Source organism: Oncorhynchus nerka, linkage group LG11, assembly GCF_034236695.1.
Source record: "Oncorhynchus nerka isolate Pitt River linkage group LG11, Oner_Uvic_2.0, whole genome shotgun sequence".
Lineage (NCBI taxonomy): Eukaryota > Metazoa > Chordata > Actinopteri > Salmoniformes > Salmonidae > Oncorhynchus > Oncorhynchus nerka.
Window position 1 is genome coordinate 71872113 of NC_088406.1, and position 13274 is coordinate 71885386.

The following is a 13274-nucleotide window of genomic DNA, read 5'->3' on the forward strand; positions in this document are numbered from 1 at the left end:
CATTTGAGGATGCCCCACAGATGCTCAATAGGGTTTAGGTCTGGAGACATGCTTGGCCAGTCCATCACCTTAACCCTCAGCTTCTTTAGCAAGGCAGTGGTCGTCTTGGATGTGTGTTTGGGGTCGTTATCATGTTGGAATACTGCCCTGCGGCCCAGTCTCCGAAGGGAGGGGATCATGCTCTGCTTCAGTATGTCACAGTACATGTTGGTATTCATGGTTCCCTCAATGAACTGTAGCTCCCCAGTGCCGGCAGCACTCATGCAGCCCCAGACCATGACACTCCCACCACCATGCTTGACTGTAGGCAAGACACACTTGTCTTTGCACTCACCACCTGGTTGATGCCACACACACTTGACACCATCTGTACCAAATAAGTTTCTTGGTCTCATCAGAACACAGGACATGGTTCCAGTAATCCATGTCCTTAGTCTGCTTGTCTTCAGCAAACTGTTTGCGGGCTTTCTTGTGCATCATCTTTAGAAGAGGCTTCCTTCTGGGACAACAGCCATGCAGACCAATTTGATGCAGTGTACAGCGTATGGTCTGAGCACTGACAGGCTGACCCCCCCACCCCTTCAACCTCTGCAGCAATGCTGGCAGCACTCATACGTCTATTTCCCAAAGACAACCTCTGGATATGACGCTGAGCACGTGCACTCAACTTCTTTGGTCGACCATGGCGAGGCCTGTTCTGAGTGGAACCTGTCCAGTTAAACCGCTGTATGGTCTTGGCCACCGTGTTGCAGCTCAGTTTCAGAGTCTTGGCATCCTTATAGCCCAGGCCATCTTTATGTAGAGCAACAATTCTTAGACATTAATGGCTGTGTGTTGAGTTACTTTGAGGGGACAGCAAATTTACACTGTTATACAAGCTGTACACTCACTACTTTACATTGTAGCAAAGTGTCATTTCTTCAGTGTTGTCACATGAAAAGATATACTAAAATATTTACAAAAATGTGAGGGGTGTACTCACTTATGATATACTGTATATTCTACTGTGCCCCGATTATAATTTGTTCCAAACGCAGAACCCTGGGGTCTATTGAGGGTATCACAATGCAGAAATGTAATGCATAGAACAGATATGATTGGCTCTCAAGTATAATTTGGAATTGTGTCAGCTCTATTCTTTACATTTCCACCTGAAATGTTCAGAAAGTTTAATCTCACTGAATACACCACGAGTCAGTGAGGGAAGAAAAGAACAGTTCCCACAAGGGCAATCTATAGGATAAAAAAATAATTTGTTAAGTGAAGGGGAATTTAGGTTATACTACATACACAATCTAGTACCAGACTGCATGTCTCCAAGTTTAGTATATCCTTACAAAGGATAGCTCCACAAGCCTTCACAATGAAATACATATAAACTTTGTTGATAACCAAAAGGGTTTGTTTTTCCCATTACCAACCCCAATATAATCCACACTGGGTCTGTAAAGCTTGATACTGTATCTGAAATCTCAGGATGTCTTGAGGCGCTCCAAAAGCTACTGCCTCAGAGGTACGACCTTAGTGGCTGGTACAGAAACACTGAACATGACTTCCCTTTCAGAGCAGGAAAGAGAAACTCATCCGTACTCTAACCCTAGGCCTGTGGACACTCACACTGCTCCACACACTTCAGCAATACAGAGATGAGCCAAGAAGTCTGTGTGCATCCCAAATGTCACCCTATCCCCTACAGTGTATAGGGCTCTGGTCAAAAGTAGTGCGCTATACAGGGAATAGGGTGCCATTTGGGAGGCATCCTACGGGTCAGGATTCAGAAACGTCTCCCTAAGCAAATATCCTTTCCAGCCATTTTGGGGTTGGGAAGATGTTGGGGCCTGTCTTTTCGGCCTGTTTTCAATAAATATATACGCACGAGAGCGAGAGTAAAAGTATTAAACAAAGTACCTCCTGTAGCTGCGGTTCCTTCTTCTTTGCTGACATGTTCAAAAGCTTTTCCAAGGAGCTGTAGTACTTCTCAGTTTCCTTCTCATACTTCTTCCTTTCCGCCTTAAAAGGGCATGGCATAGAGGAACAGATTGAGAAAGAGCATGGTGAGAGATTAGAGAAGTGAGCAGGACAAAACAGCATCGTAATATTGCATTAGTTTCACTGACCAAAGGAATGTTCAGTCATGATATCAAGAGGTACACATTACAATTGAAAAGGGAGTTGGAACTGTCTGTCTCTAGACAGGCATTTTGATAAAAGTCTAATAATACACTTCACACATTATTGTGCCGACCCAAAATGTACTTATCTGGCTCTGATATTTTCCTTTCACATTCCTCTTTCCAGCATGGTTTCTGCAACTATGGGGGATGCACAACCAGGCCAGGGCAGTACAGCTTGGTTTGGCTCAGTGTTGTGAAAAGGGTATTACTTTATAGCACACAGGATTGTGCTTGTATGAGCTCATTAACAAGTAGACTGAATTAAGCAGTGTCATGGCATATGATAAAGTACCTTGGCTGAGCCCAGTTGCTCTTTTCTGAACTTCTCCAGCGGTTTCATTAGCGTTTCTGTAATATTCCTCATCTGAGATATAAGAGATAAGACATGAACATATTAGGACATATGCCACAAAAGCGTTTCATTTATTCACAGGTACAGTGTTAGGCTGGACTTACACTCCACTAGGCATTCTCTGTAGAGGCTCCACAAGCTCAGCATGGAGATTTCAGTGCATGAAAAAAAAATGTCTAACTTTACGGAAGCATCAGCGACGTATTGTCAAGAGGACCGCTTGAGTGTAAACCCAGCCTAACGAAAAAGGACAAATATAAGCACCCTCCGATTTGACCTTTGACATAACGTTCCAATGGAAAGCCAAAAGGGCACAATACTTGCAGTGGGTTAATGACAGCATAAAGTCAGTGAAAATTGCCTGTTGTGGAAGCTTGTAAAAAGTTACAACACATTCAAGTAGACTAGTCCCAGTCACATGACAGCAACAGCGCTGTCCTATTGATATCTCCCCCTCTCTCCGAATCATACCTACCTCCCTCTCTGCTAAAGGTCCTGTTGCTGGGGGTCATGTCCATGTAAAAGGACCCATGAGCACCAACATGTGAAGCGCACAGGAGCATGTGAAATTTGCTGTCAAATCAAAGCTAGTTCCATATTTTTTTGTTTTTGAAATCAAGGCATATACACTTTTGTCAACCATATTCCATCCTAAAAATGTTGATTAAGCAAAGGTTTTGATTTCTGGTTCTCTTAACTGATTAGAAATACATCAAAACAGTATAATGTTGAATTAAAGTAAATACCCCTGCCAACTAATATCAACACTTATATTGGAGAAAGAACTCCGCCTTCTGTAAGTTTAAGAAACTCTGCCTTGTGACCGAATTCCATTACCAAAAGCTCACATATCTTAAGATATTTTCAAATTTCTCTCCATCAGGGAGGATAATGAATGTTCAGAAGTCATAAGGTAGACCTATCAATTATTTATGAAATGATTAAAACTTGAAATTGCATTACCAAATCAGTAACAGAGTTTCTGCAATTGAATTGGCTCAAATGGGAAATCATAGTCACAAATCAGAGTTGGGTTCACAAGTTGACAGCACAATACACAGCAGAGAACACTAGAGTTGAAAACACTATAATGTACTGTATACTACTCACTGAACTATACAGAGGGTATTTTTTTTTTTTTAAACACTAGAAAAACATTCCTAATATTGAGTTGCTCCCTTTTATCAAGTTGGCTGGATGTCTTTTTGGGTGGTGGACCATTCTTGATACACACAGGAAACTGTTGTGTCAACCCAGCAGCGTTGCCATTTCTTAAATATTTTGTTTTGCCCATTCACCCTCTGAATGGCACACATACACAAGCCATGTCTCAAATTGTCTCAAGGCTTAAACATCCTTCTTTAATCCATCTCCACTAATTGGTATTTTGACCAATCACAGATATTGCATCAGAGATAGTCTGATTGGTCAAAAAGACCAATTAGTGAAGAAAATTTCAGAATTGGGATGCCTCTAAATGCAGCCATAGAAGTCTATGATCAGTTCAGATTTGGTCTCGTTTGGGGGCAGAGCTCATTAAAATAATAGCCAGCGTGTAGAATAATACCCAAATATGCAAAGGAGGATATTGCAAATTTCTACCTTTCTGTACCTAGTTAGGATAGATCATGCAGAGAATGACATTCATATCCATAATTACGCATTTCTGGGTAGTACAGATCATTGTGTCATGTCATAGCTGGCAATTATTTAAGCAAATATCATTGAATCTTAATTCAGAGCAGCTATTTAAGAGTTTTGGGAAAACGTGGACCCAAACTTTGCATCTGCACAGTTTTTCCAGTAAATGTAAAATGTAAATTGTTAAAAGTAGTTCTTGTGAATAGAGTTGCATGGTTTGTTAACCTTTGAAATCAAGTTTGGCATACATTTTAAGTGAAAAAAAAAACAGTCTCAGCGCAATTCCGTTACCGTGGAATTGCCCTGGGTTGATTCCAGGACATGTCTGAGCGAGCCTGCCTGCACCACCCCACAGTCCTCCGCTGTGGGCTGCGATGTCATCCCATACTGCTATGCGATGGCGGGGCTGAACCAGGCCCTGGTAGAGACTGTTACATGGCAACAATAGACCCTATCTATAGCGCAAACACAGTACATAACATGCATTGTAAACATTGAGAACATAACCTATTGATTGCAAGGGGTCAGGGAAGTAAAACAATGGTATTGAATGTTTTTTCAGAATGCAATACTGTATCTGTAGCTAGCTACCATATTTTAAGGGTTGCATACATTGCACCGAAGATGGATCTCCCATTCGTCTACAGATTGTTCAGCGTGCTGTTGTGCGGTTTGCACTAGGTCCGCAAGTACTCACGGCAGGCAAACACTATTGGTGTGTACGAGCTCTTAGAACAAGCCATAGGCTGCATTACAGGAGAATGTAAATAACACTACATTATCTGTTGTATGAGTCACCAAGAGACAACAATAGTTAAAAATGTTGACTAAGCAACACCTACAGTAAATAAAGGTATGGAGGAATAGGGATAGAGCCAGGAGCCTTGAGGGACATTATTCTGTGAAACGGAGATGCCCATCTGCTGACACACGAACACATTGACTCAACGAGAGAGGCTGGGTTGGTTGCAAACTCTAGGGTTACCCTATGTTGCATCCCAAATGGCACTCTATTCCCTACGTGGTGCACTACTGTTGACCAGAGAAGGAATAGGGTGCCATTTATGAAACAGTGTTTTCTACCCATGCAGAAAAGGCTGGGTCAAACAGGCAACATGTACAACATTCAGTTCAGCTGTAACTTCCACTATACAGTATAGCAGATGTAACTGAACTTTAACATGTGTCAATGCAGTGTACTAGTATAGCACTACACATCAGTGAGAGTTCAATGACTCCATTGACTCTGGTATGTCATGTCTGAGGTTGTGTTTAATGGTTCTCTGTCCCACCGCCTCCAGAGGAGAGGTGGGGATAGCGCAGACAGTGACCCTGGCTCTGCCTCCTCTCCTCTGGGTCATGTGCATGACACCAATCAGAAGAAAACAGACAGCAGGGACTACCCAGACTTGTCTAAGAAACTACTTGTTTTCTATTCCAATAAGTTTTGCTACGGTGAGCCCTAATGAACATGACCCTGGTGGTACAACAGAGGCATCGTTCAACCTTCCACCCACTGAGGAACTGTAATTTACACACGCAGAGCAGACGAGGTATTTCCCCTTGCTTTTAAAGCAGGTCTCAACTGGTTACTGCTTACCATCAGCTCTCTTTGGTCTTCCAGGTTCTTAAGGAAGTTGGAGAACTCCTGCAAGGATTCATCTGCAAGACAAACACACACTTTAATAATGGAACACTAGTCACTTTAATAATGTTTACAGCTTCAAGCATCTCATGTATATACTGTTTTCTATTCAATGCCACTCAGACATTGCTCACCCTAATATTTATTTCTTAATTCCATTATTTTAGATGGGTGTATTGTTTTTAGATACTACTGCACTGTTGGAGCTAGGAACACAAGCATTTCACCTGACATAACATCTGCTAAATGTGTGACCAACATTTGACACACAAACACGAGGCGAGACAAGAGAAACATAAGACCACACAAATAGAAAGACAAGTACTGGCGTTTCCATCTCTCTAAAGAAGAAAATTACACATGCAAGCCCTTCATTTGGTGGTTCAGTCTTGTTACGCTGGCAGAACCACCCAGCTGTAGGTCAGAACCGCAACACACTCACCAATACACCTCTCATCGTCGGTCTTCGCATCGCCGATGTACTCAAACTGGAATTCTCCCAGGGACTGGGCAAACTTGCGCTGGGCCAACACAAGCTCTGAAAACAAATTATATCAATCCATAGGGTTATTTTTGAAATGTGATTTGGGATGTGACCTTCCCTTGACAACCATATTTCGACATCAAATACACTGCGGTCACATGTGCTTCCTATTTACAGGCTTGTATCAACTTTATTTTTTTTAATTAGTGGATATACTAGCGTGATAGATATTAATCACACCGGAGTTGGCCCAAAGCACAAATACTGAAGACTGAAAAACAGAACAGTCATTTATTCAAGGCTGGCTGACATGCAGGCAGTAAGGCGCCTACTGTAACCCAGTGGTTAACCCACTCTGCATACATCCTGTTGCCTCTGCTGTCAGGCTGTAGCATCCTGTCCCTGTACAGGTTATAAAGAGACCATGCCTACTGGTCCATTGATGGTGACAGGTGTATACATTAAACATATGTCCCTATAGAAATGAGCCTATATAGGCCTGGTTTAACTATGGGGGTGTGGTGGGTATTGGCCCAAGGGTTTATAATGAGCCAACTGATTTACAAACATACATATTAGCCTACAAAGGGTAACCTTTGCGCTTGACCTGCTTGTTGTGTAAGAAAACCGTAAGAATATTTTTTTTTAGGATCATCGTTTAGGCTATGCGCTAGCCTTACCATGTTGTGAGGAGGAGATGGACTAAACAACAACTGAACCACATTCGGATATAGCCTAGCCTGGAACCCACACGCTGCACCATAGTGAACTTCGGACCATTTGTTTTCCAGGCATGTTGAGCCCGCACTGTTTTCTAAACAGTGTAGACAGATATTCACAGCGGTGTGGATCTCGGACTGATGACAGTCCCATAAGGACAGCATGGGAGAATGTAGCAGGGTATTTTTAAGACTGGAGCTATGACTGGTATCCAGAGGAGCAGTATCATTAGCTTTGGCAGCTGGCTGGGGCTCTATGGGGAGTATCAGCTGGGAGTTTTGAATACAGGGGCTCTCAGATTATCACTGACTGGGCTTGTTGACAATGGAGGTAGGAAGCCTGTGTTTTTCTTCTAACAGTTATATTACCAGCAGGTTAGCATTTTTTGTCATGACCAGGAAGCCAGCCGCAACTGACGACCGAAGTCAGCTTGCAAGCGCCCTGTTGGCTACAAGGAGTTGCTAGAGCAAACCCCGGGCCGTAGTGGCGCCTCAGCACAGCGTTGCGGTGCCTTCAACTGCTGCGGCACTCGAGGGGCCTTTAAATACATTTTTACAATTGCAAATTTTGACTTTGCAGCTGGCCTAAGTGGAAATGGCTCAGTTCTGCCTCAAACACCTTTTGACAACATTTTTAAAATAATTTTTAAAGTCAACCTGCACATTGCCATGAGTCAGTGTCTGCAGTATCTTCCAAAAACACAATACAAAACTATTCACTCAATACTGGGGCCTATTGATTACCTTAAAATAATTTGTAGATGTCATCTTTGAACAGAAGTAGAGAATTTCCACATTAAACATGTCGCAGCCTATCATCCTCATATCAACAGTCTGCTCCCTTGGCTTTCTATAATATTTTTTTACAAAACTTGGGCCATGTCAACAAATTCCTGTAAAGCAATAACCCTGCCAATTAAGTGGCTTGCTAACACCCACGACCATCACACCCCCCCAAAAATAAACATTGTCACTCATTTTTATTTAAACTGGTGAGGTTATGTAATGGTCGTTCTTAGAAAAGTTCAGCAGTGATGACGGCCCATTAAAACATGCAGAAAGTAAAGTACAAGCCAATGTACTCCTGAGCCGTTATCAAACCATGACAGATTAGCAATAGGCCAGGGGTCTTCAACATTCTTGCCCACGGACCCCCTCTGGGCAAACCAGCGACCATCATTCTTTAGCAATTTTATTTTTTAAATCACGTCATCCATTCAATATCAGGTGAAGGACCATGGCAAGAAGTAATCAACATTTTAAAGTGAATACATTTAGTAGATAGTTTCATTATTTTGACATGCCTACATTATAACTAGAAGGGTAACTCAACACATTTTTGCTAAGAGCTGCTTTTAAAACAAAGGTTAACCATGTGTTGGCAAAAATGTCAAAGCTTACCAGCAGCCAGTGGCGCTTCCCACACTGGTAGCCTATTTGCAGGTGCTTATTCAAAGCCTGTCATACTCCAGCAAGTGTAATTGGCTCAATATTAGGAGTTGAGAAATAAAGTTAACAGAAATATGATACTCTCCTCTTTTATACCACAAGTATATAATAAAACAAAAATAAAGGGAAGACTAAAATAACACATCCTAGATCTGAATGAATGAAATCTTACTTTTTTAAAATTATTTTTTTTTTTTTACATAGTTGAATGTGCTGACAACAAAATCACAAAAATGATCAATTGCAATCAAATGTATCAACCCATGGAGATCTGGATTTGGAGTCACACTCAAAATTAAAGTGGAAAACCACACTACATGCTGAGCCAACTTTGATGTAATGTCCTTAAAACAAGTCAAAATGAGGCTCAGTAGTGTGTGGCCTCCACGTGCCTGTATGACCTCCATACAACGCCTGGGCATGCTCCTGATGAGGTGGCGGATGGTCTCCTGAGGGATCTCCTCCCAAGACCTGGACGAAAGCATCCGCCAACTCCTGGACAGTCTGTGGTGCAACGTGGCGTTGGTGGATGGAGCGAGACGTGATCTCCCAGATGTGCTCAATAGGATTCAGGTCTGGGGAACGGGCGGGCCAGTCCATAGCATCAATGCCTTCCTCTTGCAGGAACTGCTGACACTCCAGCCACATGAGGTCTAGCATTGTCTTGCATTAGGAGGAACCCAGGGCAACCGCACCAGCATATGGTCTCACAGGGGGTCTGAGGATCTCATCTCGGTACCTAATGGCAGTCAGGCTACCTCTGGTGAGCACATGGAGGGCTGTGCGGCCCCCCAAAGAAATGCCAACCCACCCCATGACTGACCCACCACCAAACCGGTCATGCTGGAGGATGTTGCAGGCAGCAGAACATTCTCCACAGAGTCTCCAGACTGTCACATGTGCTCAGTGTGAACCTGCTTTCATCTGTTAAGAGCACAGGGCGCCAGTGGCGAATTTGCCAATCTTGGTGTTCTCTGGCAAATGCCAAACGTCCTGCACGGTGATGGGCTGTAAGCACAACCCCCACCTGTGGACGTCGGGCCCTCATACCACCCTCATGGAGTCTGTTTCTGACCGTTTGAGCAGACACATGCACATTTGTGGCCTGCTGGAGGTAATTTTGCAGGGCTCAGGCAGTGTTCCTCCTGCTCCTTGCACAAAGGCAGCGGTCCTACTGCTGGGTTGTTGCCCTCCTATGGCCTTCTCCACGTCTCCTGATGTACTGGCCTGTCTCCTGGTAGCGCCTCCATGCTCTGGACACTACGCTGACAGACACAGCAAACCTTCTTGCATTGATGTGCAATCCTGGATGAGCTGCACTACCTGAGCCACTTGTGTGGGTTGTAGACTCAGTCTCAAGCTACCACTAGAGTGAAAGCACCGCCAGCATTCAAAAGTGACCAAATCAGCCAGGAAGCATAGGAACTGAGAAGTGGTCTGTGGTTCCCACCTGCAGAACCACTCCTTTATTGGGGTTGTCTTGCTAATTGCCTATAATTTCCACCTGTTGTCTATTCCATTTGCACAACTGCATGTGAAATTTGTCAATCAGTGTTGCTTCCTAAGTGGACAGTTAGATTTCACAGAAGTGTGATTGACTTGGAGTTACATTGTGTTGTTTAAGTGTTCCCTTTATATTTTTGAGCAGTGTATATATTGTTGCTAGCTATACTCAAGATATAGATTTTTTTAAATTGCATTTATATTAACAGACCCCCCTGCAGTACCCCTGGTTGAATAGGGAAACGCAACTATAGTTTTCACAGAAAATACATTAGTGCAACACATTCAGCAGAAAAAAAAGAAAGAAAAACGACCACTAAGTTTAACTTGCTAGTTAATCTTAGTAAGTGGCTCAATTAATAAGGTGACAGGGCATCATAGTGTTAGCTTTCTGACATGTTTGAGAAGTCAAAGCCCTTTGGATGGATTACTTGTACAGCTACAAAAGCTGAAGAACATGCACACATCCAGGTACTTACTGCAGGTGTTGGAGTTGTAGGCAAACTCAAAAACAGAAAGGACATCAGGACCCCAAACGAGAGAGATGGTGGTTAAATCTGATTACCCACCAGAGAAAAGGGGAACTTTCTTGGACATGGTTCCGGAGCGTAATTACAAATGTGGCCAATAAGCTCAATGCAGCGTCACGTACAAACAAAACTAATTTACCCACCCCCACACAGGACAAAACTTAAAGATCAAGGGCCTGATCACCTTCATGTCCACCAATGTTAGTTACATTTTTAAATGTCCTTGTGATCCGTCTTACATAGGGAAAGCCCGTAGAAGCCTTAAGACACGGATCAGTGAGCACCGCAGCAACAGACAGGTGAGGACAAAAAAAAAAAAAACTGGTTGCTGCTCATTTTGTACAAGCTGGACATCCTATTAGTTCTCTGAGATACATTGGAATAGAAATGGTCAAGAGGTCAAGCTGGGGAGGGGACATTGAGAAGAAACTTCTTCAAAGGGAATCTTTCTGGATCCACAGTACCGACAGTCTCCTCATGGCCTTAACGAGGAGCTTGACTTGAAACTGACACTTAATGTCTAAATGGTTTTTTTCAATTATCCTAATTTAGTATATTACTGTAAATATTGATCACATTCCCTGTGTATGATCATATATTTTGATACATTGAATGTTAATATTGCAAAAACATTTTTTTACCTCTTGTTTCAGGAAGTGATGTCACTGAGTACTGCCCCTAATGGATGCCTGATTAAGACCTAAGGGTCAAAACGGTGTTGTAAATGAATATCATTTGTACAGCTGCCACCATCTTGATTTCCTTGCGTTTTTTCTCCTCTCCAGTCTCAGGTCTGCTCCTAGACCCTCAGCAGTGCAGGCAGGCCTGTTGGCCTAGCGACTCCATACAGACAATGTACATGGTGCTTGAGCCAGTACTGTTTAGACAAGCATGCTTCAAAACTTTGTTCATTTGCAAAGTGTATCGCTCACATTCGCTAGTAAAATGTTCAGACTCACCATCGTTGACTTTCCCCCAGAATTCAACCATGCTAAGAATTCTTTATTACGCAATATTGAGTGTATGAATGATATTTAAGATTAGATCGCATATGCTTCTGTAGCTTTTCAATATGAAATTCTTGATATGGCGACCCCTAATTTCCACTGAACATTTCACAAAAACGCATTTACTTTAACAGCACAGATGCTAAATTTGGTAACAGAATGACAGTTGTACCATCATTCTGTTACCAAACTTTGCATCTGCACTGTTCAACTACATGCATTTTTGAAAGAGTTTGTGGGAATTGACAAGTAATCATTGTGCATAGTTGTACAGTTTGTTTAACTCTGAAATTACTGGTTTTTGTTTGACAAATTTTAAAGTGAAAAATCTGTCTCTGAAAAAAGAAAAAAGCCCAAGTCAAATCTCACCTAACTGACATAATTAAAATCCTTAGAGAAGTCTCAAGTTGGACCCAATCCATGCCTTGCTTTGACAACAGACACTTGAGTAGAGAAACATAATGGGATGGTTAGGCCTACTCATAAGCACCTAGACACTAGCCTGCTATGCCAAAGGTCCTCTAATTCCCTTACTGGTGGTGTTGATTCCAGTGTTTAAACACTGATGTGGGGTCAGGAGGAATGTGACAGACATCCCAAAATACTGCCTCTATGATTGAGTAATAATCAGTCACAGCCCATCTTGGGGTGAGTGATTACAACTAGGCTAAATTACACAGGGAGGGGGAGAGGAGACCACCTCACAAACACATGATTGCATGTAAAGCCGCAGCAGTGTGCTTCCTTCCTCTGATGGGCTGACTGATACAAGGCTCAACGAGAGCTGTGACCACAGCTTTTTGCAGCCTTGTTTGTGCCCAACTACTAAAAACACTAGGGCACAGGTTGAGCATCTGTTGCAGACAGAACAAAAGAAAGACATTTACACTACAACACTTTGAGAGGATCAAATCTCGAAAAAGTTATGATTTGTTAAGATTAAATAACAATAAGCTATAATAACAAAATCAGCTGCTGAACCTATACGCCATAAACCAAAGGATTGGGCATTACTGCAGTAATGTTTAACCTCATGTTATTGCCCTGTCATGTCAGTTGTTGAGATCTGGAGGCTCCTTGTATGTCTCCTGTACACAGTGACCATCGCCTTCTAGCAGACTAAGAAGTCAACCATCCAGTAGACTGGTAGACCCAGTGCTGTACATATGAGCTGTGGTAGTAAAGTGGGTTAATAGCCTTGATGCAGTGTTGTCAAAACAGAGGTATGGCCAGGCCAACAAGTCAAACAGGTCATTATTTTGTTAGTAAACATACCCTGCTGATCATAGCAATTAGCTTTCTAGCGACTGTGGAATTCCAGAGTGAGTCCAAACCACAGAGAGGGATCCAGACCTCTGAATCTGGCCAGTCCTTCCTCTCAAGACTCATTGAGCAGAATTACCACCTTGTAATCAGGTTCCCACTGATTAGTTTGACCAGCTTTCATCCTTGGTCACTCCCAGCTCCCACAGAGGGCATTCCATCCAGATAGCCTAACTAACCTGTTGCTAGACCAGTCTGCCAGTGCCACAGCGGGTATTAGTGCTGTGGTCGTCTGTTGCACAGGCTGATCGATTCACAACAAGCAACAGAATATTTGTCTCAGCCCCAGGGATATATGAAGAGATATTCTACCTAACAGAGCCAGTGTCTCATTATCTTTTGACATATGCAATACACACCTCATTAACATGGTATTGCTACAATAGATCTGTTTTGTTAGCCACCATTATGTGCTTCGAGGTACCTTAGCTCCAGTTGGCTAGCTCA

General features: G+C 42.8%; 1 protein-coding gene across 2 annotated transcripts in view; it reads right to left on the reverse strand.

Moving 5' to 3' along the window:
• Positions 1 to 13274, reverse strand: part of LOC115137497 (rho GTPase-activating protein 10-like) — a 64855-nt gene that overhangs the window by 33182 nt on the left and 18399 nt on the right. For both annotated transcript variants that reach the window (XM_029673823.2, XM_029673824.2), the window contains exons 2-5: positions 6255 to 6350; positions 5768 to 5829; positions 2467 to 2538; positions 1909 to 2010 (exon numbers count right to left, since the gene is read on the reverse strand). In XM_029673823.2, coding sequence (XP_029529683.1) covers positions 1909 to 2010; positions 2467 to 2538; positions 5768 to 5829; positions 6255 to 6350 — 332 coding nt within the window. The remainder of the gene's footprint in view (positions 1 to 1908; positions 2011 to 2466; positions 2539 to 5767; positions 5830 to 6254; positions 6351 to 13274) is intronic.